Source organism: Mesocricetus auratus, unplaced genomic scaffold, assembly GCF_017639785.1.
Source record: "Mesocricetus auratus isolate SY011 unplaced genomic scaffold, BCM_Maur_2.0 Super-Scaffold_6730, whole genome shotgun sequence".
Taxonomy (NCBI): Eukaryota; Metazoa; Chordata; class Mammalia; order Rodentia; family Cricetidae; genus Mesocricetus; species Mesocricetus auratus.
In genome coordinates this window covers 108,324,841-108,350,235 of record NW_024429184.1, presented here as the reverse complement: position 1 = coordinate 108,350,235, position 25,395 = coordinate 108,324,841, and the positions used below count along the sequence as shown (strand labels likewise).

Below are 25,395 nucleotides of genomic sequence, written 5' to 3'. Positions count from 1 at the left end.
GAATCATGATGAAATCTATACATGGTAAAATGTTGACCAGGTCATATCAGTCAGTCTTTAGTTGACTGATGTAAGCCAAGTTCCGTGTGTAGACAGAGATGCTGGCTTGGGTGTCCACATGACTTCATGTGGACCTTTGGACAGTCTACTTAGCTGAAGTAAAATCTGTCCTAAGCTTCTCTGTTGGAGACACAGCAGCCTTCATAGTAGAGGCAGCCCATGGCACACTGGCCCAGCATTTGGGCTACAGGTCAGGGGACATCAGCTCACATTTTTTGCTTGCCTTAAGTGTGATTGTGGGCTGGCAATTGACTAGTGTTCCAATTTCCTCATCTATATAATGGTTTCAATAGACTAATCTTACTTTAAGGTTTAGGCTAACCTTAAACTGTTTCCATGGAAATGAGGTCAGATGGTCCATTATGTTAAATGGAGGACAGGCACAAGTCAGGCACTCAGAATATCCTTGGCAACTTAAGAAAATGTTATTGATATTTGAATTAAAGCTATGAAGGCTACATATAGTATTTTCTCTTAAAGTGCCCTTCAGATTAATTAAATTCTTAGTGGCTTCTAATGGTACTATAAGACATAAAGGCACGAGGTTCCATCCTTAGGGAAATCATTCTCTGACACCGTAGTAGACTGATTTATTGAAACACCTAAGCAGACTACTTTGGCAACACAATTGGTGAGCAAATAAGACAAAATTTGTGTTACCCAAATTCATCTAGAAAATGTAAACGTTGCAGTTAACCACAATGAAATGAGACTATTAGCAAAGAGAGAATTAGGATTGGTGTACTCAAACACTTGGGAGTATTGGGAAGATAGATTCCCTTGGACCAAATATATGAATGTGCTGGGAGCTGTTGGAGGGAGGGCAGAGGGCTTTGGGAGCCTCAGAGGGCCTAAGCTGAGACTGCAGTTTGTGGGCTGTCAATGTTGACACAACGAGAGAAGGCTATAGACTTAGGCTGCTAACTGGCCTCTGCCTCTCCATGAAAATGGAGGCACTGGGTCACATCACTGAAATCCTGAGAGTGCAGATACCATTTAAAATAACCCCCAGCACTACAAAATAGTGCTAAGTAACATTTGTTTATGATCTGCTAGGCCAAAGCTTTCCTGAAAACGAGACATTATAATAGCATTCAATACATACATTCTCTTTTGGAGAAGTGTTTAAACATCACTTTGGAGCTTTGTTTTTTTTAACATAGTATGTTTTAGGGGAATATTTGGCTAAAATTTCTGCCATGTTTAAGCATTATGATTGATATCAGAAGGATGTCATCAAAACCACATACATAATAAGTAAATTGTGAGCTGGTCTTTGTAGCCACTACTCTCTGTCTAGGAGACAATTTCTTAGGAAGGGATGTTTAGGCACTGATGGTCTTGAAGTTGCTGTTTTGAAAATATTTTCCTCTTTTCTTGACCATGTTTACGTTTTTTTTTCTGCAGGCCATCCCTGTCATTCACAGGCTGCAGCTGGTGAGCGATGCTTTTGCCTTGTCTAAGTAAGTGTCCTTTCTCCTCTCACTGTCAAAGGGGATATCTTAAAAACTTTATGAAAACAGTAGTCTTGTGACTATGACATTTGTTCTTTAGTGTGCAGAGGCCTTAACTGATTAAGAATAGGGTCAAAAGCAGGGCATGGTTGCTTAAACCTGTAACAGCCCCTGAGAGACTGATGCAGGAGGATTGCTATGAAACAGCAACACACACACACACACACACACACAAGATTAGGGCCAGATTCTATGTTCTCAGTGGAATTTTATAGCATAAATTGTCAGATATAAATAGACTAAGAACTGAGATTTTTAAATTACTCAAAGGTGATGGCTGGCAGCTAATGGTAGTAATACCTGGGTTACATTTTGATATACTGCAGAACTATAAATTTTACATGTTTGTACTAGATTTGTTTAGTATAAGCCATGCCACTGTTTAGCCAGAAATATTATTATATGTTTAGTATTTAAATTTTCAGGCAATAAAAGAATGTATATATATGTACATATATATATGTAATAAATTACCTAAAGTGTCCTCCTTTATGTCTGTCATAAGTATTGAGTATTTGTCATTTCTTTATATTTTCCTCTGATACCTGTTGTTCTGTGCTTGGCTGAAACACCTCTCTAGAGTCACTGTGGCTTAGATACTACTGGATACACCACCCAAGAATCACCCTTTTGGCTTCTTGATACTTTTCCATGGAAATTTGACCTTCTGACTTTACTTCTTCCTATCACTGTGAACATCCTTAAGCACAATTATGCTTATGTGGTCTTCCTTCTTTCCATGGGATGACTCATTTGGTCTTATAATTTAAGTGGCTGTTCCATTAAGTGCAAGTCTCAGAAAGATGCTAAGATGTTACAATCTAAGATGCTAATTATGTTCTAAATGGACATCTCTCCCTCTTTTCAGCCTTGTCTCATGTTTGTTCTGTAGTCATTTCAACCTATTACTTTAACCACTGGATGCTATTTTGGTCTTTAAGTTGTTTATAATTCTCTCTCTCTCTCTCTCCTGTGTGTGTATATGTGTGTGTGACGTGTATCACTCTTCTCCCCACTGTCAAAACTTGAAACCTCAGGGCATCCCATTGTCCCCCTTTCCGCATCTCATGCTCAGCTGCTCACCATGTTGTCTGTCCACTCTTCTGAATTCTCACCTTACTGCTTCTACTACTTACGCTCCAAGCCATTTCCAGCACCTTTCATCCCGTCTCTTTCCTTAGCTTTCAGCCTTTAGTTCCTTTGAGTTCCATTAGGACTTTCAGCATTGCAGCAGTAGAAGATCTAGGCGTCAATTTGATCACATTATTTTAGTTGCCAAAAAAGCTAGATTTCCTTCCGAAGAAATCTTAACTCCTTATTCTAATTTTCAATGATCTCCTCTTGTTCTGATCAATTATCTTTGTCTCTCACTAGACACATTAGTTTTACCTCTCACTAGGCACAGAAACACCCTGCCTATGAGCTCTGCCAGCCCACCGCAGTGCTCCCTGCTGTTTCCCCATTGTCCTGTGCTGCCTTCTCTGACTGTCTCAACTACACATGGCCTTTGGTGCTCTCCTCCAGTGTTTCTTCCTTGAGGCCTCTGACTTTCCCTTTACCCTGGGGTGCTTTCATGTGTATGTTTTTGCCTTGGGAACCTTATTCTCAGTAGTCCTCACCCTTTCTGAGACTCCTCCCTGACTTCCTAGGTACCAGCTGAACTCCTCAGTTATGCTCGTAGCTGCAGACAACTGCTGTGTCATATTCTGGCTTCTCTGCCCACCAGCAGCTGGCAGAGCATTTCACTGAGAATGCTCATGATTGATAGCTGTTGAATAGAACATCTATTGTCGTAAGAATACATAACAAATACTTATTATTTCATAACCAACCATTGGTCTGGGGTTTCTACAGCTTCTGATGTGGATGTGTGAATGAACCGAGTGAACACACAAGCCTGGCAGCATTTGTTGAGTTCTGTGTTGCAGATGTGGTGGAACCTCTGTCACCCTTCCACTTGACTTTGTTTACACATCTTGTTGAAGTTAGATGTTGAAAAGTGGAGCAGATATGGAAAGAGAGAAGATCTTTTAGCAGGTCAAGGTTTTTTGAGTGTGTGTTTTTTTAAACCAAACAGAAACAATTATATTGAAATTGAGACAGCACTTGATTTAACCAAGTACCTTGCTGAAGAAGATGAAATCCTAGTGTGGTTTGAAGTCTTGGTAAACTTGATAAACAGGGATGCTATTTCTGATGTGAACAACTTTGCTATATACCCATTATTGAAGGTAATTTCATGCTTTGTTCTATGGCTTTTAAATCAACCCTCTTTGCCTCTTTCTATGTTCTGGCCAGCGTTTGTTGGGCAGGCCTTTCCAAAAGCAATGTTCTATTCATTCCAGATGTTTGGTGGTTTATTTCTTTTTACTCACAACTGATTATTATTAGAAGAAAATCCATTAGCCATAGACCTGGCCTTAGAGATGAGTGAGGGAGAAGCTTGGCAGGGTTTTTATTCTTAGTGAAGTGAGGGTGTATCCAGAAAGAGGGAGAGAGAGAGAGAGAGAGAGAGAGAGAGAGACAGAGAGACAGAGAGACAGAGAGACAGAGAGACAGAGAGACAGACAGAGACAGAGACAGAGACAGAGACAGAGAGAGGATGAAAGAGAAAGAAGGGAAGAATGAAAAACCCAGAAATGACAGAAATTATATATCTTCTTATAGAAAAACAGTATATATTAGGAATAATTTTCCAAAGAGATTTTTAGGAAAACCAATAGTTTTTATCAACCCTGTGTTCATGATTCTAATACTCATGTCTTAAGGAATTAGCAATTTCATCCTAGGAAATAAGAGTTTCAAAGCCTCTGTCACTGTTAGAAAGAGAAAGACAGACATTGGCATTTATGAATGAAACAACCACAAGCTGCCATCAGTGAGACACCAGAAAATGGAAAATACCCATCAGTAGCTCTTCAGTTAGATTTGGAAGGAAGAAGTCAAGAGTAAGATCAGAGTAGATGTTTAGAACCAACACTTTGGACAGTCCAGTTCCACAAGCAAACCAGAGAGTGATGATTACAAGAGAGTTTTTAGATCATGCTGAGGGTGATGTTGTAAACACCTCTGGTTCCAGATGCTCCTTTTTCTAGTATCCAAAGTAATGTTGGGAGCTTAACCGAGTGTAGGGAGGGTGACTTACAGGAGGGTTTCTGGACTCTGATGACTGGTTTGGGTCAAATCAGTATAAGCTGACACTTTTACTGCCTCAGAGAGTTTCAGTGGGTGGATGGCATCTATGGTTCTCAGTAATGTTAATGAATGCCTGACTTTTGTATTTATCAACTGATGCATTTGGGCTGATAGCAAATGATTGTAATTTCTAACATTTACTAAGCTCTCACTTTGTGCCACTTTTTGTGGTTTTATGTGTGAAGCAACTGAACCTGGAGTAGTTTAAAAATAAATCTGTATATTTAGTAACAAAGATCATTTCTGAAAAAAACATCTGTTGTTTCTCTATTAATATCTTTCAGACAAATAATAATATACTTGGAATTCAGTGTTGTGTGACAGAAATAATGGTAACTTTTCTTTGTGGTTTATAGAAGTATTTGCTAAAGAGAATTAGCTCAATATGGAATACTTATTCAGCTATAATTCGAGAAAATGTGGCAGCACTACAAGACAATTATTTAGCTCTGTAAGTATTTTTAAGTGGTCATAATTTAATAAAATGACTTATCTTAGTAGATGGGCTTCTACATTTGTGAAAGAGAATCTTTTTTAATAACTAAAATATTAGTAATCTATTACTCAGAGAGTTTGTATGCTATATGAGAATTATAACTCCAGACCTGGTGAACTATGTGTGTCTTCAGAGGAAGCAATATCTTGAATTCTTAATTGATCTGCAATGTACATATATTTGCATAAGTTAACTTGCTGATTGAAATTTTAAATGAGTACTGTTATGGGTTGTGCTAAGGACACCCCGACTCTACACCAGCAAATCAAAGGCATGGGAAAACCAGCAGGGGAAAAGTTGACTTGCCATTAGGATTTAGCTCTGGACACTTCTCAGCTTCCCAGTCTTTGTATTTTCCACAGAAAGCAATTAGACAAGACACACAGGACTTAGTGTAGAAGACAGAGTTTTTTGCAGAGCCAAGTGGAGTAATCTTAAGGGATGAAAGTAGACAATGTCAAGAGAGATGATTGTGCCAACCTACATGTTAGCATATGCTGTGAACTAAACCTTATCTGAGGGGCCATTTCCATGGCCAGTCTGTTTGGAATAACCCTCAAGGGAAGACCTAATGATTTGTCTTTGCTCTTTACCAGAAAACCTCCTGCTGGATAGGATTTTTTCTGGCAGTTCATAAAGTCAGCTCTACATAGGGCCAGAGACACAATTCTTATCCTACTCTTTTGACTAAAACTTACATAGCAGGGCAGATAAAAGAAAATTATGGAAAAATCTATAAAAATACACATATTTATCAGAAAGAAACAACCTTATTAATGGATAGGCCTCAGCAAAGCCCTGTTACCCCCATCTTCTTCCCCTTCATACGATATCTTAAATCTTACAGAGAGACAGTTGTAACTCTTCTCTTCCTTTATCCATCACTGTAAAACTGATATGTTACTAGGGACACAGGGGATGAGGGTTTAGAGCTAATTATGCAATAAGGTCCATCCTACAGGTCCTTTGAGCTTGCTAGTTTCTAACTAATTACCTAATATTTCTCTGTATTATTATTGTTAGCAAGAATTGTACCATGATGTAAATATGAACTAGGTTGACAGTAGTACTTATCATTCACTTGTATATGATCACGTTTAATTACTGAAAATGACTGCCCAATGGGAAGTAAAAACATTTTCATGATGGTTTAGGAAAGCGTTGGAAGACAGTGTGAGGCTATGGTACCTCTGTTCCGTTGAGTATGTATGTTAAAATTCTAGACTTGGGGGTGGGTGGTAGCCAACAACAGCTTCTAGAAACATCAAGATTAAATCAATCAGATCAAATGAGAAATAAAAATACACAAAAATAAGTCATTCTTACTCAGTAGTATCTTGCTGAGGGAGTAGAAATTAGTGCCATAGTCTACAACTAGACACCCAAAAGACTGATATGAAAGTCTATAGTGTGGGGAGGGGGGGAATGTGTGAAGGATCAGGAAGACACAAATGCACTCAACGGTGCAGCACGTGTGTTAACCAGACACAGTCTAGGCTCTCCTAAGAAGACTGCAGTAGTTGACACTTGCAGCATCCTGGGCTAGGGTTTCTCCTCCAGCAACTTCTGGGAGAGGCTGATTTTCACAGAATCCCATCTTGTTGCAGCTACCCAAGTTTGGAATGGGTGGGGAGAGGGAGTGAACACATAAATAAATTTCTAAGAGTGTCTGTCAGGGGACCTCTCCAAATCTCTTATCACGACTTAAGGTCAAGCAAGATGAGAGTGAAGGGTTGGACAAAAGGCCACTGGCATTTGTATTTTCAATTAGGCTTCTTTTGCCCAGACCCCAAACTTGATGGCTGCAGCAAGATACACATTCATTGCTTTCATTGTTGCTCAGGGCGCTTCTCTGAACTCATTTTGAACAGTTACACAGACCATTGCTTAGCTATAAACATAAACCAAACTTCTCTGTTCCTCTTTGGACACGTACACGCTAATTGTCATAATAAAAGTTTTTTTAAAGAAACTTGTTACTAGAGGATATTTTGAAGTTCTCAAAGTCGTGTGAAACACACATTCTTAGAAGCAGAAAGAAATGAAGGTGGTAATTCAAAATTAACAGCTTTGCTTTGGCTTTTCCTTCAAGACTATCACTGGAAAAGTTTTTTGAAACTGCCTGTTGGTTGGGTCTTGAAGACTGTCTGCAGCTGTCCAAAGAGCTCTTCAGAAAATGGATGGAGGATCCAGAGACTGCGTAAGAGCTGCAGTGTCCCTCTGTTCCAGGGGAGTGCTGGCTACAGTGTCCCTCTGTCCCAGGGCTGTGCTTATAGTTAGGAGTGATCATTTTTACTTTCACTTGGTTGAGCATCTCAATTCCTTTTCAGACACCCTTTCCTGAAAAAAGATTATCTTTTTTGTTGTTGTTTTTGTTTTTCGAGACAGGGTTTCTCTAGCTGTTCAGGAACAAGCTCCATAGACCAGGAGATGGCCTCGAACTACAAAGTTCTGTCTCCTGGGTGAAAAAAGATGATCTAGGTTAGGGCTGGGTATAAAAACAGTGTAGGACTTTTTCAGCAATATGTTGAGACCATGACCTTTGGCTGCTGATGTCTTATTCCCCCACTAAGCGCTTACAGATCAGCAGGTCTGGTTTGTGCCTGTTTTACATCTTAGTGGGTTGTTTGGTAATGCTGTATCTGTGAACACAATGGAACCCCCTCCCCCATCGCAGTTTGCAGTCTCATTAAGACTTGAGACTCTGGTATTTGCCACTTTTTGCCTTTCATTCACCACATCTGATGGACTCTAAGGAAATGAGATCAAGAGACCCAAGGCCAAACCACCTTATTGATGTATGTTGCGCTATTATGATTTACTTCTTTGAGAACTCAGCCTTTCTGCTAAATGAATGACCTTTTCATAACGCTAACGATAGCTCCCTCACTTGCTTCTATAGTTCTTTATCCTTTATGCCTCAGATATCAAATAATTTTACTAAATTTCTGCTTCTGAATATATGACTACTGTGACTGTGTTCCTGAAACACCATGGGAAATGCCTTCTCTTGTTATGCCTTTCAGAATACCTCATCCGATTCGAAGAGTGATTTTATGCAATGGCATTGCTTTGGGAAGTGATAAGGAGTGGGACTTCTTGCTAAGATTTTACATCAATACAACTGAGGAAGAGGAAGAGGAAGAGGGAAGGGTCCATCTTATTTATGCTCTGAGCTGCAGTAAAGAACCATGGACACTTAACAGGTGATACAGTCAACTTACCATGAACATTCTTGCTGGAGAATCTTAATCCATACCCCAAAACAGAGAAAAAAGGGACATAAACATATTTATACATTACTAACTTAGAACCATGAGCTTTTGAAAATCCCGTGAAACATGGGGAAGGGCCTAGGCCCTGCCCAGGATGAAATGACAGACTTTAAAGTCCCCCCCCAAGGAGGGTCTCACCCTCCCTGGGGAATGATGTGGGGGGCTGGGGGGCTGGTGGAGGGACAAGGGAGGAGGGGTGGGAGAGGGAGCTGGGATTGACATGGGAAACATTCAGTTTTCTAATTTAAATAAAAACATATTGAGAAAAATAATCCCATGAAAGGTTAATTTTTATGGGATTTTTAAACCTGTTTATATTTTACACCTGGACTCTTGTAGATTTATGGAGTATGCCATCACCGTGTCTCCATCCCCTTTTAATGAAACAAATATAATACAAGCTGTGGCAGCATCTGAAGTTGGCTGGTATGTTGCAAAGGACTTTCTAATCAACAATTGGCTAGCTGTGATTGACAGGTAAGAAGGAACCGAGACCTCAATTTCATTTATGTCATTAACTGTTATTTTTTCCTATTTTGATCAGAGAGTATAGTTTGGATAATTTATTTTTTGTTTGACAAGTTCAAGCACGTGTAAGATGTGTTTTGATCAAACCCATCCCCTATTCCCTCCATTTGGATTCTTCCCCTACCCACTCATGCTGTTCCCTCCCATTTCATGTGTTCTTTTTCTTTTTAAATCCACTTGGTGCTGCCATTACATGCGTGAATGTAGGCCTTTCTTCATCGGGCAGCGACGCTCCTTTCAGACACCATAGGCTAGCAAATTAAAAGCCCAGTGCCAGGTATGAGTTATCTCTCTTCAAAGTTGGTCAGCGGGGTCCAATGAGCACCCCAAACATTATAGGCATTGCTGTTGCTCATGGTACCTCAGTTACTGACTATGGAGGAGTTCATCTTCAGTCTGGCTATGTAAAAAAAGTTCTTTCACTCACTAGAAAGGTGATGATTTTTCCCTGTATTTTGTCTCACTACAAACTAGAAAACATAAAAGATTAGTTATCCTTAATTTTGGCTTTTTATATGAAAATGATTCACATGTTATTATCTACCTCAGTTTCCCCATTATACCCATCAAAAAGTTTCCCTTAAGAAATCCTAATTTGAGTAAGTCATATTTTTGGTATGAGAATACATCATCCATTCAGTATTTTATGAAGCCCACACATGACTTTAAGAAACAGCATCACAACATTAACCTGAATGCTGCAGATGTTACTAATGTTGGCTAGATTTCTTTATCTGTATTATTGAATTTTTACACCTTAGGATTAGAGCTGCTTGCTTCTTAGGTCTTCTTCTGTTCAACAAACTATATTTTACATGTAAAAACCAGAGAGCATTTCCTTGATGGTTGCTGCTTCTAAGATTACATAGCCATATATTTTACTAATAATCCCTGCATGTACTTGGACACTATAGATTTAGCAGATAAGACATGGATAAGGCCTAAGCACTTGAAAAGTTAGAAGACACCTTTTGCAAAGAAGTTTATTCCTTCAGAACAAATACATATTCAGGTTATAAAATTTTTGTTTTTGAAACAGGGTCTTGTGTAAGCCCACGTCCTTGAATTCACTATGTAGCTGAAAACCTTCAAGTCTTCAATTTCATGTGTAACTTCCAAAGTGCTAGGATTGCAACCATTCCCAGATGAGTGGACTGTAAACGCTGAAGGCCATAGATATGTGTGAATATCTCATAGGACGAAGTAATGGATGTTTTGTAAATACTTATTGAACACCTTTAGAACATGAAAAGGGATGAGGTTTTTTGCATTAGGAAATTTAAAGTTATTAGATGAAAACTCATTTATACTACACTATTTCTTCAGCTCATATAGAAACAGCATTATAGTCATATTATGAAAATATTGTTCCTATTTTTTGGTTAAAGTTATCTAACTCTTGGTTTACTGTGTTAGCAGAACACATAATTTTCTATTTACACTTTCTGATACCCCTCAGAAATGGGTATGAGTTATGGCTTCCATTTTTAATCATAATGATAGTCCTCTTCTTACTTAGTAATCCCTTACTGAGGATTTAGAAGTTGAATTTTAAGTTAGGATTACATACACACCTCTTCTTTTATTTTTTACATGGTTTCAGAGATCAAGCCTCACCAGCCCATCTGATATTCCCTGTTCTCTGTTCCTTGACCTTGTAAGAAAAGCTCACTGTCCTCAGGCCAGCCCTAGGTCTCACCAGTCTGACTCTGCCGTGTCTGTGAACCCATTGTTGACCTTTCTCATCTTGCTTAGAGTCCTTAGACTTTCTTCCGTGGCTTCTTTCTTTTTCTTTTCTTTCTTTTTTTTTTTTTTTGGTTTTTCGAGACAGGGTTTCTCTGTATTGTCTTGGAAGTTGTCCTGGAACTCGCTTTGTAGACCAGGCTGGCCTTGAACTCACAGAGATCCGCCTGCCTCTGCCTCCCGAGTGCTGGGATTAAAGGCGGGCGCCATCAACGCCCGGCCCGTGGCTTCTTTCTAACTTCCCTAGTGGCCATTAAAGACGACACCAAAGAACACACCCAACTGAATGAAGAAAAGCCCATGAGTCCTCAACACAAAGAACTATGGGCAACTCCTCAAAGCTGGGAGCAGGAGAGGGGGTCCTCTCGGTTGGTTGTCCAGTGCCAAACGGTCAGCCCTGAAAACACACATCAAAGTAATACGTGGACTGAACTGTTTTCATTTATGAATATATATGACCATGTATACGTATATATGGTGAATCTGCACCTAGGGGCTGGAAGGAGGGATTGTACTGTGCCCTTAGAATCATCAGCTTGATAGCACCTGTGCAGTCTTGAACAATCGGTTATAGTGGGTTCTTAAATTATTAATTTAACTGAATTTATTCTAGTTTGGATAAATTTGATTAAGATGTTTATCATACAGGGCCCAATAAGGAAGGCCAAAAAGAACAGCACAGGGGTCCAGCTAGGGAAGTCAATAAGGCTGTCAACCATGGTGACCAATTGTCTTTGGACTGCAAACTCTATTCCTGAATCTGGACCTGTTTGATACTGTCGGAGACCCCAAGTGCGCCCTCCTTTCCAAGGTGGATCTTACCGCATGTTTTTAGGGTTGTAGTGATGGGGTTACATTGGTCAGGTGCTTTGCATGTCTTATTGGCCTCTGGGCAATGGAAGATATAAGGGTCTCTACCTGTCCCCATCTCGATGCCCATGTTTTGTAACCCCAGTAATGAATATATATACATACATATATGTATATATATAAAACTAATAGGCACACACACACACACACACCTGGGTGTAGCTCAGTGGTAGAACACGTGCTTAGCACACATGAGCTTCTGGATTCAGTTACCACCATCCAAGTCTATAAATAATTAAATAAACAATAAACACAAACAAACCCACCAAGGGTAAGTCATGACTTGCCTGAGGATGCACGTGCCATGGTCTGCATCCCTTCTGACACACAGCTGTGTGCTGAAGAAGACGAAGGTCACAGATCCCTCCCAGGCTAGTGCTAAACAATGTCTGGCTACTGAGCACTTAAACCACTTACAGATGCTAAGGACAGAATGTACTGTTTTGGCTCACTGAGGTTGTGCCTCTCACCCCTAGTGTGATCCCCATGGACAAATGAGCTAGAGGAAGTGACTCTCAAATTTGGCAAAGCCTCAGAGTCACACAGAGTGGCTACTAAAAAGCAAGCTTCCAAGCCCACCCGCCCCTTGGAAACTGGGATAGGATGGGAAGTCTCTACCTTTTACTTGTTTCCCAAAAGCCAAGTTTATCTTAGTCCCAGTTGGTACAGTCTTTAAAATTATATAAAGCTGAATTGAGTGTGGTGTCTCATGCTGGATTCCCAGGGCTTGGGCGGCTGAAGCAGGAGGATGGCCATTACTTCACAGCAAACTTGAACTACATAATGATTTCCAAGCCATTCTGGGCTACAATGTAAGATCCTAACAAACAAACAACAAACCGGATTAGGCTACCTGGCTCAACCTCATAGCCACTAGCTAACATGTAGATATTTAAATTTACATTAATTAACTTTTTGTTTGTTTGTTTTCCGAGACAGTGGATCTCTGTATTGTTTTGGAGGCTGTCCTGGAACTCGCTCTGTAGACCAGGCTGGCCTCTAACTCACAGAGATCCACCTGCCTCTGCCTCCCGAGTGCTGGGATTAAAGGAGTGCACCACCAGCCCCCCGCCCTGCTTAATTAACATTTTTAAAAATTAAAAATCAGTGTCCATTCTGTTATCCCTGTTTGAAGTGTCCAGTGGTCCAGTGTGCCTAGAGGTTACCATATCGGACAGCCGGCTAAAGAACATCTCCATCATGGTACAGAAGTCAGTGGGGCAACACTGATGAATCTACACCAGCACCTTGTTTCACACAAAGCTCAGGTGCAAATTAAAACTTCAGATGGCATTAAACAACTCACTAAGTCCAGAGATAAATAACTGGTGTCACCTGGGCCTTGGCGAGAGCGCGTGTCCTGCTGTGAGGCAGTCCTCACATTGGCACTTCTTTAGCCGCTGAAGTCGCTAGACTGGAAAATAAGTGATGAGAGCTTGTTTCTAGCTGAGTAGATTTCTCACTTCAGAATAAAAGGATGGTTGGTTCAGTCATCCTGACACATGTGTCACAGTCATATGAAGTATAAGAGAAAGTGGGTTCAGGGTAAAGGCGTATGATGATGTTTCTCTGACACTTGTGCAATTGTTTTCTGCACGGAGTCTATGCCCTACCTCGCGGGCCTTAATCATGGGAAAGGCTGCTTTTAATTTAGGTGGGCTCGCATGTAATTTTTTTTCTTCACAAGAATTTTTCTTGCCTAAGTGAACAGGAAAATGTTGGCAATTTCCTACTAAGTCTTAAATTTCCACTCCCTAAAGAGTTCATTTTCTCACTGTTGAATTAATTGACCTATATAAGCACATTAAATACAGCCATATAAGGAATCCCTAAAAACAACTTCTAAATGGGTCTTATTATCTTCTTGAGGTTTGTAGGATTATTAGTGCATGAACTTTAACTGTGGCTTTCATTACTTTTATATTTTATTCCAGAGAACACCAAATTCGTAGATCATATATTTATGATAAATCAAATTTAGTTCACTCCTTTTACACATTAGACTACATTGAATATTTTATGTTCAATTAAATTTGCTTTAGAAATTGAATACATTTCTTTTTATGGCTTAATTTATATTAGAAGGCTTGTTGAATTTTGCCTGAATAAACAGTAAAATTTATGAGTTGTTGAAAGCAGAAGTTCAAATTGAAAGCTACAAACACTTAAATGACACAGGAATGTTTAATTAGCTCTTTACATATCAGAATATCTATGGCTTATTGAAGTTATAGTCTGCATTGAGCATGAATATATCAGCAATCTTCATGACAAAGCAGATTCAAAAGGCACACCCTTGAAAATTTTTGCAATCCAATACTTATTTTTATAAACGTATCTTTTATTTTAGCATCATAAAATTTCCAAGATTGAAACCCAGAGTTTTCTGCCATTTCAGCTCCCTAATATCTTGGAGTCACAGACTGTCTGAGCCTATTCATAAATACACCAATGCCAGTAAAGTATACATTTGCTGCTAGACTAGTTATCCCAGGGGAAAGAGAGATACGAGAGACAATGCTTTCCAACTCTGTCATCTCAAACTTCAAGTGAAACAACACTGGTCTATTGTCTGATTGCTAATTGATGAGTAGGGTTTGGTTTTGTCTTCTATGAAATGACAGCTATTGTTTTTGATGAAGCCTAAGAATTTCCTTCCTAGTCTAAAAGTGAAGTTGGGCAAACTCAGAGTTATCAATAATACATCAGTGTTGAATTAGGGGAAGAAATTAAACCTTCCTCTTGGTGTCATTTAACCAAGAGTGAACCCACATTTGATTCCTCTACTTCCCTTATTTGTATCTTTTATCCTCTTCTGTCTCTTGAACAAGACTTAATCTGTCCCTGTCTTGTGAATTTGTCCTTGTGTCTGCTTCTGTCTCAGTGTGTCTGTCCATCTGAGTGTATCTGTGTCTATCCCTAACAAAGGGTTTTTGTCTATATTTATTGAGCAGCACAGAAAGCAACACATGGGGAGGAAAGAATGAGGGATACTTTATAGAAATTTTTACAGAGTTTACAAGGGATTAAGTCACTGGCTCCCATAGACTCAGAAAGCAAATATATTACAAACATAATTGTTTATCAAGTAATATCTATATGTTGCTTTCAATATTTATGGTAGATATTCATTTTATAATACCACCTTCAGCCTATATTTTCTGGTTTTAGCAAATGATTATCATAACACAAGTACAAATATGCATACATTTCTCTTGAGTCAGGGCATGAAAGGTTCCTGGATATGTCCCTTCATTGTCTCAAGAACTCATGAATACATGTTAACTCAGTTTCCTACTCCTTGTTTTTTTATGGTTAACTACCTGGTTTTGGTAGTTAATCCCAGCACGTGGGAAGCAGAAGCAGGCAGAAATCTGTGCATTTGAGGCCAGTCTGCTCTTTGGAGATTTCTAGCACAGTCTGGTACACATAGTGAGATCCTGTCTCAAAGTCAGTAATTAAGTAAAAATAAGACAACTATATTGGCACGCATTGGCTTTTGTCTTCATAACAGTTAGACTATGTTGGAAACTGGCAAGGGTAAACCATTTATAGTGCATATGTTTTGATCATCAATATTGCAAGAGATATTCTCTCAAGCAGAGCAGTAAACCATGTGTGTCTCAAAAGGAGATCTTGAGGTTGGTGAGTGAGGAGTGGGATGAGGTAGGGAGTGGGATGAGGTAGGGACCCCAGCAGATGCTCCCAGACCTGGTGACTGGCCGAATCCTCAGGGTGATGCTTCCATGTTAGTTTCATTTTACAATTGAACAGTTGCTCAAGGTCACTGCAAACTCACCCCTGCCTCTTGTTGTCAGCCAGCAAGGGCCAGGGCCAGCTCTACTATGACCACAACCACAGCCATCAGAGTAACTCTCACCCCTGCGTTTTGGTGTCAGTTTTCTCTGGTGTCTGGTGGAGAAGTCACGGCTGTATCTCAGGAGACAGATTTCTTGTTTGGAACTTGGCTTGTGCTGTTGTTTGTTTGGAAACTTGTTTCTTGTATTGTCTCGTAAGTTTCTACTTGGCTAGTTAGGATGGAGAGCAAGAGCTGCTGATCCTGGCCACAGCCCAGCTTTGCCCACCTGATTACACACAGAGCCCTGTTCACTCAGACAGCCTCAGCTTCCGTCACATCTAGGACGCAGAGAGGCCAAGGTGCCAGTTTCTCTCACTCTGATTCCTATAGATAGGTAACTCTTATAGTAACTTACAATTTGGAAATTCACAATTACAGTTTTTGAAGTTAATCAATTACATATATTAACTACCAAAGCAACTTGACCATTTCTTGTTTAGTCCACTATAATACTCCATAATAATCCTATTTCCATTTTGTTTTCTTTTTTAATGCATCCAAAATTTCTTTTTTCTTTACATGCTACAGCCGTACTTTGCACTGGTATGTACCTGTTCTTTCTTTGAACACTTGACAATCTTTCCTAAATGGAGTTAGAGCATTCATGATACTGAGACATTTTGGGACTCAGAAGACAGAAATGAACACTCCAAAAAAGAAAATATATATATATATATATATAAAACTTTAAATATACCTCCGGGCATTTTAGTCAGTGGTTTTGAAATTTATTCCATATTTTTAATATTATTTCTGGAGGGACATCATTTACTTATTTACACCCTTATAAATCATAACTGCCTATAGAATAGATGCATATAATTATTGCTTTAAATAAATTAATTAATATTTCAATAATACCGAAAACTTTGGTGCACAAAACAGTATATATAAGTATTTCTTTAGTGTTACTAGTTCTCTACATAAGAGATTTCCTACTTAAAGGTGAAGCTGAAAATTTCATCCATGGTTTCACTTAGGTTTGTGAGGGTGTCTCGATGGGGCTACATATTAACTGTTTATCTACTGCTGAAGCATGTAGCTGTTTTGCCAGGCACTGTTGTCCTTTGACTGGAACTTTGTTACTTTGCAGGTATGGACCAGAATCACTAGATGATCTGGTGTGGGTCATAGGGAGGACTGTAAGTACAGACCTACAGGTTATGGAGGTAAGCACTAAGAGTATTGGGAAGTATACGGATATTTGGAAAGCACTTTTGATATATTTCACTTGCTGAAATTAAAAACCATATGCTCATCTAAATCATCCATCTCATGCTTAGCACTATTGGTATTGTATTAGCCCGATTTCTCTAAAGGAACAAAACTGATAGAATTTTACATTCATTCTCTCTCTCTCTCTCTCTCTCTCTCTCTCTCTCTCTCTCTCTCTCTCTCTCTCTCTCGTCTCACACACACACACACACACACACACACACACACACACACACACACGGAATTTATCAATCTATCAGAGTGGTTTACAAGTTGTAGTTCAAGTATTCTATTGTGGCTGTATGTCTGTCTCCCGATGGAAAGGCCAAGGATCCCATAGTTGCTCGGGTCACATGACTGGATGTCTCAACAGCTGCAGTCTGGTGCTGGAGTCCCAAGAAAGTCCTAGAGGGCTGCCGGGATGCAATCTGCATTGGAACCCCGAAGCGGCAGATTCTAACACAAGGGAAGGAAAGCCTCAGAACAGGATGAACTTGACCCTGAGGGTGAGGGCAAGCAAACACTGCCTTCTCCCATGTCCTTTTATGTGGCCTGCCATTGGAAGGCGTGGCCCACATGTAGGATGGATCATTCCACCTCAAATAATTCAACTATGAAAAAACCCTCACAAGGAGTTCCCCGGCTCTTGGGTTTTAGTTAATTCTGGATGTATTCAGGTGTACAACCAAGAATAGCTATTACATGTCCACTTTTTGCTAACTGGAAACACAGTATCTCCTTCGTCATGCTTAATTTCTAAGTAAAAGCAATAACCAAGTCATAATTATGTCTAACATGATATAACTATGTCATATAAAACCACAAATGCATTATATATTTGAGACTAGGTGGTAATGTCACCTGGGGGACATTCTTTTAGTGTCATAACTTAAATATGATAACAATGGATACTACTTAAATTGATATTACATGATAAAAACATAGAGGAAACAAAACACAAATATCATATATATATATATATACATGCATATATACATATACATATATATATGCACAACACATTCTTACCGAAATAAAACAGACACACTCAAGTCAATTATAATTATTGCTTCTGCACCTGGTCACAAGGTCTTAGCTGGATTTATAACTACCTTCTTTCCACTACTGCCCATTCCCTATTTCCTCCACCCTCAGCAAGCCCCTCAGCAGGTCTGAGCTCTTTTCCTGCAGGAGTGATCCATGCCTTCATTCCTGAAGGGTCTGGGCCTTTCGTCATCCTGCCTGGATTGGTTTACTGTAGTTTTCCTTTGACTTTAATCATGGGACATGATAACATCAAGAGATGCTCTAAAGTAGCAGTTCTCAATGTGTGGGCCACATGCCAGATATCCTTCATATCAGATATTTATATTCACAACAGTAGCAAAATTACAGTATACAGTATCAATGAAATAATTTTATGGTTGGGGGTCACCACAACAGGAGGAACTGTATTAAAGGGTCACAGCATTACGAAGGCTAAGAGCCACTGGCTTAAAGGATCTCCTGCACTCCAGGCATAATCTTCCTCAGCTCCATTGCAGAAACAACCCAAGATCCCCTTAGTAGTCTGGATCAATGACTTCTAACATCATTACTCCTGTTGACTTAAGGTCATCAGAAGCCCAAAGTGGACAGGGGGACATCTGACCCTCTAGTTCAATGGAATGTTGTATCTTCAAGCAGGAGTGCTCTTCCATCTGCAACCAAAACTTCTAGGCCAGAAGAACTTAAGGAAAAACTTCCCTAGTAGGCCAGTAGGGTGACAGTGAATGAAACCAGTCAGTCCCTTTACCACCCCTTCCTTGGTTTCTGGACCCATACATATTGGCTACAAGAGAAATCATACCATTTATTTGGCATGTATTCAAAGCACACACTGCCTTCTGGAGAATCTTTTTCCAGCCCTCCAGGATACTGCCACTTAATTGGTTCTGTAACTGTTTCTTCAAAAGGCTAGTCCATCATTCTATTAAACAAGTTGCTTCACGATGATGGGGGAACATGGTAGGGCCAGTGAATTCTGTGACTGTAGGACCACTGTCACACTTCTCTGGCTGTAAAATGAGTTCCTTGGTGAGAAGCCAAGATGTGTGGAATGACCACAATGGTGGATAAGGCATTCTGTCAAGTCCATGGATGGTTGTTTGGGCAGAAGCAGTATTGCAACAAAGGCAAATACATAACCAGAACAGGCTCTTAGTGGTGTAGTGCACCTCCTCATGGACTACATACACTTTCTATGCCCTCTCTAGGAGCCTGCTCAGCCTTAAGTCGTTACAGGTATGCAGGCAACTATGGAGGTCCTTCTCTTGTCTGGCATCTCCTTCAGGGAAGATTACTGGTTGGGCATACAATAAGGGTTAATTTCCTCAGGCAAAGGCAGAGAAGTCAATATTACAGGACAAGGGAGTGGAGATGCATCCTCTGCTAAGGGTGTAGAGATGACTTCTTCAGGTGAGATAAACCCTTCAGGATCTGAAGTTCAAAGTCTTCCGTCACAGTAGGATCTTCTTACACATCTCCATCCCATGCCACAGGATCCTATTCCTTACCAGTCAATGCTCTTACTTTAGCAACTTATACATTCTAAGGTTCAGACTTGAGTTTTTGGTGTGATTCAGCCGACCGTATAATGAGGGCTTTGGTTTGATTCTCTGAAATTTGAGTTCTGTGGCTGCAGGAGAAAAGATTCTCTTCCAGGGCACACTCAGAGACATTTAGACTGGTTCTGTGCGTCTGGAGCCAATCAATTGTATCACTGAGTTCATTCCTTTCTTGCCACTATATCCAGAGATGCTATAAATTATTTAATTTGACCACAGAGTTTGTTCTTTTCCTTTACCATGGTATCCTGAGATACAAGAAGTTGGTTGGTTAATTTTTATCATAAACTCATTCTTTCCTTTGCCAATTTGTCCAGAGATGTTAAAAGTAACAAGCCAATATTATTATTTTTCTACAAGTTTTCAAAAGTTATATGTACAGTTGGTAAATTCCGCCCCCCCCATATTTTTAACAATGGGCTTTCAGTGCTCTTCATATTACCAACGGAGTCTTACAGAACTGTAAATGTTGGTGAATTCTAAAGTCTGTTCTGGATACTTAACAAATTTACCCTTACATTCTGTTTCTCTGGAGCAATTCCCTTTGTTATTTCTTAGTTGCTTTTCTGTTGCCGTGATAAGACACGATGACCAAGGTGACCTACAGAAGCATTTATCAGGAGCTTGTTTACAGCAAGTTAGAGTCCATGACCATCATGGCAGGGACCATGGCAGAGGCAGGCATGGCACTGGAGCAGTAACTGAGAACTTACATCTAGATCCACAAGCACAAGGCAGAAAAAGAGAGAGCTATTTGGAAATTTCATGGGCTTTTGAAATCTCAAAGCCCACCCCCAGTGACACACGCTTCCAACAAGACCACACCTCCTAATCCTTTCCAAACAGTTCCATCAACTGGGCACCAAGCATTCAAATATATGAGCCTATGCGGGCCACCCTCACTTAAACCACCACATCTGCTTCCTGGCCCCCATAGGCTTGTGACCATATCACAATAAAAAATGCATTTAGTTCAACTTCAAAAGTCTCCATTGTTGCTCAGTTTCAACACTGTTTAAAAGTCCCAAGGTAAAGTCTCTTCTAAGACTCAAGGCATTCTCTTAATCATAATGTCCTGTAAAATCAAGAAGCAAATTACATGATTCTGGTCTACAATGGCACAGAATATACAGCACATTACAAAAGGGAGGAGTTGGGACATAACAAAGAAATAGTGGATCAAAGAAGAAGAGTAACCCAGCAGGGCAGACTCCAAATTCTGAAGCTGTAGGTACAGTGTCAAATGGGACAGGTGTTTGCCCATCAGTACTGGTGTTTGCATATTAATTTTCTGAAACTCTACTGAATTGTTTATTAGTTCAGATAAATAAAAGATGATGCCATCTACAAACTTCCAACTTGACTAAAACATGCAGAGATGAAGGATAACATCTGTAAAGACAGATAAAAGATTCATTGATATTGATACCAAGTTCCTCTGTAAAGGCTCTCACTGTGTCTCTGTTCACAAACCTTGTGCAATAGCCAATACACATTCAGCAACTATTTGTTGGAAGCTATGATGTTCTTTGGAAATAAAGGAATTAGTAAGACCCAGTTCTGACTTCATGGACATTCCATCCTTCTGGGGAAGTATGGTCTTAATCACACTGTCTCAGTAATAGCCTCCCCAGGGACACATGATGGAGGTTTACATGTAGGTATTCCTTCCAACCACCGTTGCCTCTTTGCAAAGTCATTTTGCTTTGTACTGGGAACTCTTGTTTTCTTCTGTGAAGTTTGGTGGCACTGATCAATTTTTCTGTGTCCTTCCAGTTGCAGAGGTTCCTGGGTAATGTGCTGGAGGAGCACCAGAGGACTGTGGCTCACGCCAAATTACAGGCAATAAAGACAGAGAATCTGAAAAACAAGAAGAGAATTGCCAGGCTGGCCGAGTGGCTTCGGAAAAACACATAATTTGTGGCCACTTGTTGCATGCTTCTTGCATTTTATAATCTTGTTTGCTCACAGCTCTGTCTTCCATGTTTAGTGACTGGAGAGCTGCATGTCTACTTTTATTTTGGTTATGTTTTTTCTACTTAGTCATGTCCTTCCTGTCTTCACGCCTTGCCCCAAGGGTCAGTGATTGCTGAGGATCTTGTCAACACTGCCATGTATCTGGACAAATTTCTGTTTCCCATCAAACAATAAAGTCACCAAATGTAAGCGCCTTGCAAAAAATTGAAAACCAAAAAAGAAAACTAAACCAAACCAAACAAACAAACAAAAACAGATTGACCTAAGAAAGTCTGGCTTATTTTGATGTGGAGGCCAGAGGAGCACTGAATCAGTGGCATTAATGGAAAGAATGTTCTATTCAGATAGAAATCCAGACCTGAGGACCTGAAATAACTCTATGCCTTATTTAGTTTGAAAATGAAAAAGCGATGGGAACATAACATGGCAGTGTAAAGAAAGAGAAGACAGACATAAATAAGATCGTCAGGAGATAGAACAACCAAATAAAGCCAAGTCTAGCCAAGGCAGAAAAGGAGGCATGGCCAATTTCAGGAGTCATATCAAATGTCCCAAATGCAAAAAATTAACAAGATAGTAAAAAGAGTCTTCTTTCTTGGTCTCTCTCCTGAAGTGTCTACAACATTGGCTGTTACTCCTCTGTTAGATGGTGTCACAAACGCACAGATGTTTGTAGACTCTAAACAGCCCTCAGCATCACTCTGAGGGGAGGATGAAAGCTCTGAGAGGATGCTCTGCGCAGTCACCTGTGGATGGATGCTCTTTAGTCAGAGTCCCTAGGGGAAAATAGTGATGTCAAGGGCAGTAACATTTTTGGACTAATCTTCTGGACTAAGGAAAATCTCCAAATAAAGAGAACCAAATGTTAAGTCGGAGCACAGTTATCGCCATTTTGTACTCAACAGAGCAAATTCAGTTGGCCAAGGTGAACCTGCTTGCAATGTGGAGCAATGGGCTTTCAAGAGTCGCTGACCGTGGACATATGCCACGAGCCTGGTTTCCTTACACAGGATGAAAAACAGGACAGGGAGGCACGCTGCTCCTGCTTCAGATGCTGTGTATCTCATCCAGTCTCTTCCCTGTACATCGTGTTGGTGCTTTTGCAGAATGAGGGTAAAAATCACTTATCTCCTATCTACCTCACAGTAGTATTGTAAAGATGAAAGAATATGTCACCAAAGAAAAGTCTTTAGACCTACCAGGCAAGACTGGAAGCTTAGAAGTTTTTTTTTCGTGTGACTTTATTAATGGGAGGAGTCACGGGAAGACTGTATATTCCAGGGACTGAAGAAAGGAAGAGCATCAGGGATCAAGAAGAGGACAGGACTGGTAAACAGCACCGAGAAATAGAAAGGGGTGGAAAGAAGAACAGGTCTGCTATTTCATCCATGTGCACAGGCCACAGACACATCAAAATTAACACTGCATAAACAGAAACATACACATCAAAACTAACATTACGTAAACAGAAACATAAGTCATCGTACATTCAAACGCTTGTTTGAGATTCGTAGCATCTCACGTTACTAAAATTTAAAACCTCAGTTTTCTGGAGAAGGCTTTGTATACCTCCATGGTAAATGCGAAATCAGGTCACTGTGCTAATGACCCAACTCCATCTACTCCATAGTAATGCCTAAGTAGCACCCTGCTAACTCATACAGCCAACGAGGAACCGTCATCAACCCAGAAGACTTAATTTTACAACAGCAGCGCATGGCTGTGCATTCCTGTGGCTAATGTGACTTAATGGATGCAGATCAAAACTTCCATGCTGAGTATCTAGGTCCAGATTCCACAGGCTTCTTTACCACCTTCCTTTGTGGAGGAGAAAATCTAAGAGATGAATACAAGTTATTTTGATTTCTTTTTAAAAGTATTTTGTTTTCAATTTTTAATTCTGCACGTGTGTGTATGTGCATGTGCGTGTGCGCGCGCGTGTGTGTGTGTGTGTGTGTGTGTGTGTGTGTTATGAGTGCAGTGCTCACGCAGGCCAGGATGGGTGTCAGGCCTCCTGCGGCTGGAGGTATAGGTGTGTGTGTGAGCTGTCTAATGTGTGTGCTCAGAGTTGAACTGAGTAAACTCTTAACCACTGAGCCATCTCTCCAGCCCCATAACCTGATTTCAATTAAGTGATTTTTAAATTGTAAATAAAATTTAAAGACACAGACTGAAAAATACTGAGACGTTTGTGTTGTACTTAAAATGGATATCCTTGCATCTGGATTTTCAAAGTAACAAATTGCAAGTTTTTAAAGAAGATTTTCCCATACCAGGCTCATTTTGAAAAATACAATGTTTTCTTTTGTAAAAAGTATACTTTGTGGAGGAGGCTATTTCTGTAAGTGCATTTGTGTATAAATCACACAACACAATTCTCTCTGGCTGTCTGTGTCTCTGCTCCCCCTGTACTCCCCCCCCCCGTTTTCCTTCCACTTACACCTAAACAAGTGGAATGAGATGCAACTATCACGTCTGCTGAAGAAAATGGCTATTCTGATGAGATGACGGGTCCTGGACCTGGAATTCTTAAGAACATGCCAGAGGAGTTAGGTGGTGCCTTTAACTACGGGATCTGTAGAACATCTGGGGTTTCTATCCTCTGCGGTGATCACACTATCACTTGGAAATGGGCCCTTAATTTTAGCATATCTCACTGGAGATAAACACAGCTGTTATCGATATCACTTCTCAGAAGCAAGAATAATTCTGTTGATAAATCTCTAGCTTCATGTAGGAGATCATCCTAGGAATGAGCACTCTGTAATAGAGAATGGACAGTTCTGGTCTCCTCAAAAGGTGATGCTCTCCTTCATCCCTACAAGCTAAACCCCATATATATTTTAGAAAGCAATTGAGAGCAGAGTCATCACCTAACTAATTACAAGTGGCATAAGGCAGCTGGCAAGTGATGTAATAGGCAGGAAAGATGACACCTTCTGCGTTTCCCGTGGGATGCCCTGAGCATGCGCTGTACACAGCTATGGCCCCTTCAGCATCACTGCTAAGCAGTGCCCATCCCTGCCCGTCAGAAAAACAAATCAGACTAATATTCTGCTCATTCGGTTTAACTAAGAGCTTGTTAGACAAATACTAGGCGCATGAGAAGCAAAAGAAAACAAAAAACAAAAAACCCAGACACAGCTCAAATGTTGCATTCTTATTCCAAACCTCAGAATCTCCCCACCTCTCAACCATTGCCCTGGTTCCCATACTGGGGGCTTGACAGAGCTGTGAGATTAACTTGCATTGTACACCCTATAGAATCCCACAGAGCACTACAAAAATGCAGGACTTGCTTTGTGGGGCTCATGGGGAACAGAGAGCTGTGCAGCTGCCTCTGTTGGTGACTGTGTACCAGCTGCTGCTTCCATGTGGTTGATGGCCTCTGTGTTGAGGTAGTTGGGGAATCTGAAGTGCATCTGGCAGATTGATGGTCAGGTCACAACGGTTGAAAGTGATACGCCCGTCCATGATGCTCCCAGGCTGGAAGGGAAAGGCTGGTTCCTCTGTCCTGCAGGCTCTGCTACGCTTGCTGTTGCACACAATGGCACTGGTGGCCCCGTGGGCTTTGAAAAGGGTTGATGTGGAGGCTCCTGTTGTTGCTGTCTTTACTGACAAAGCTTTTGGCTTTGGAGGTCACCGTGCCCCAAATTCTGAGACACTCCCTAGGTTTAGGATTCAGGTTGCTGGTGACCATGGATCCGCTGTACCAGCTAACTGAAGACTGCACCTGAGAACTCAGGAATTCTTTACAATGAAACACCTTAGACAGCATCTGGCTCTCTGACCATGTCTTCGTCCTTTTCATGTTGCTACAACGTGTCCAAAACTTGGTGTTTTTATAAAGAAGTGAGGTTTATTTGGTTCACATTTTTGAAGACACGAAATTCATGATTGGGAGAATTGAGGTCAGGGTGTGCCTAACCCTAAGTTTCTTTATATTGTATAAAACTATGATTTCCCCCCCCCACCCACACACACCAGGCTGTTTCTTACTCTGAGAGATTCCATTTTATAAGCAACACCTATAGATAATTTAAATAATAAAGAAAGA

At 40.4% G+C, this 25,395-nt stretch overlaps 1 protein-coding gene across 2 annotated transcripts in view; it reads left to right on the top strand.

Annotated features, from left to right (window-relative positions):
• Nucleotides 1-23,713, top strand: part of Lvrn (laeverin) — a 55,179-nt gene extending 31,466 nt beyond the window's left edge. The window contains exons 13-21 of one of the 2 annotated variants that reach the window (XM_040741840.1): nt 1,468-1,523; nt 3,652-3,805; nt 5,126-5,220; nt 7,358-7,465; nt 8,292-8,471; nt 8,880-9,017; nt 16,069-16,083; nt 16,634-16,709; nt 21,138-23,713. In XM_040741840.1, coding sequence (XP_040597774.1) covers nt 1,468-1,523; nt 3,652-3,805; nt 5,126-5,220; nt 7,358-7,465; nt 8,292-8,471; nt 8,880-9,017; nt 16,069-16,083; nt 16,634-16,709; nt 21,138-21,278 — 963 coding nt within the window. In that variant the 3' untranslated portion in view covers nt 21,279-23,713. The remainder of the gene's footprint in view (nt 1-1,467; nt 1,524-3,651; nt 3,806-5,125; nt 5,221-7,357; nt 7,466-8,291; nt 8,472-8,879; nt 9,018-16,068; nt 16,084-16,633; nt 16,710-21,137) is intronic. The other variant, XM_005069136.3, reaches the window with a different exon arrangement.
• Nucleotides 23,714-25,395: the final 1,682 nt, after the last annotated feature.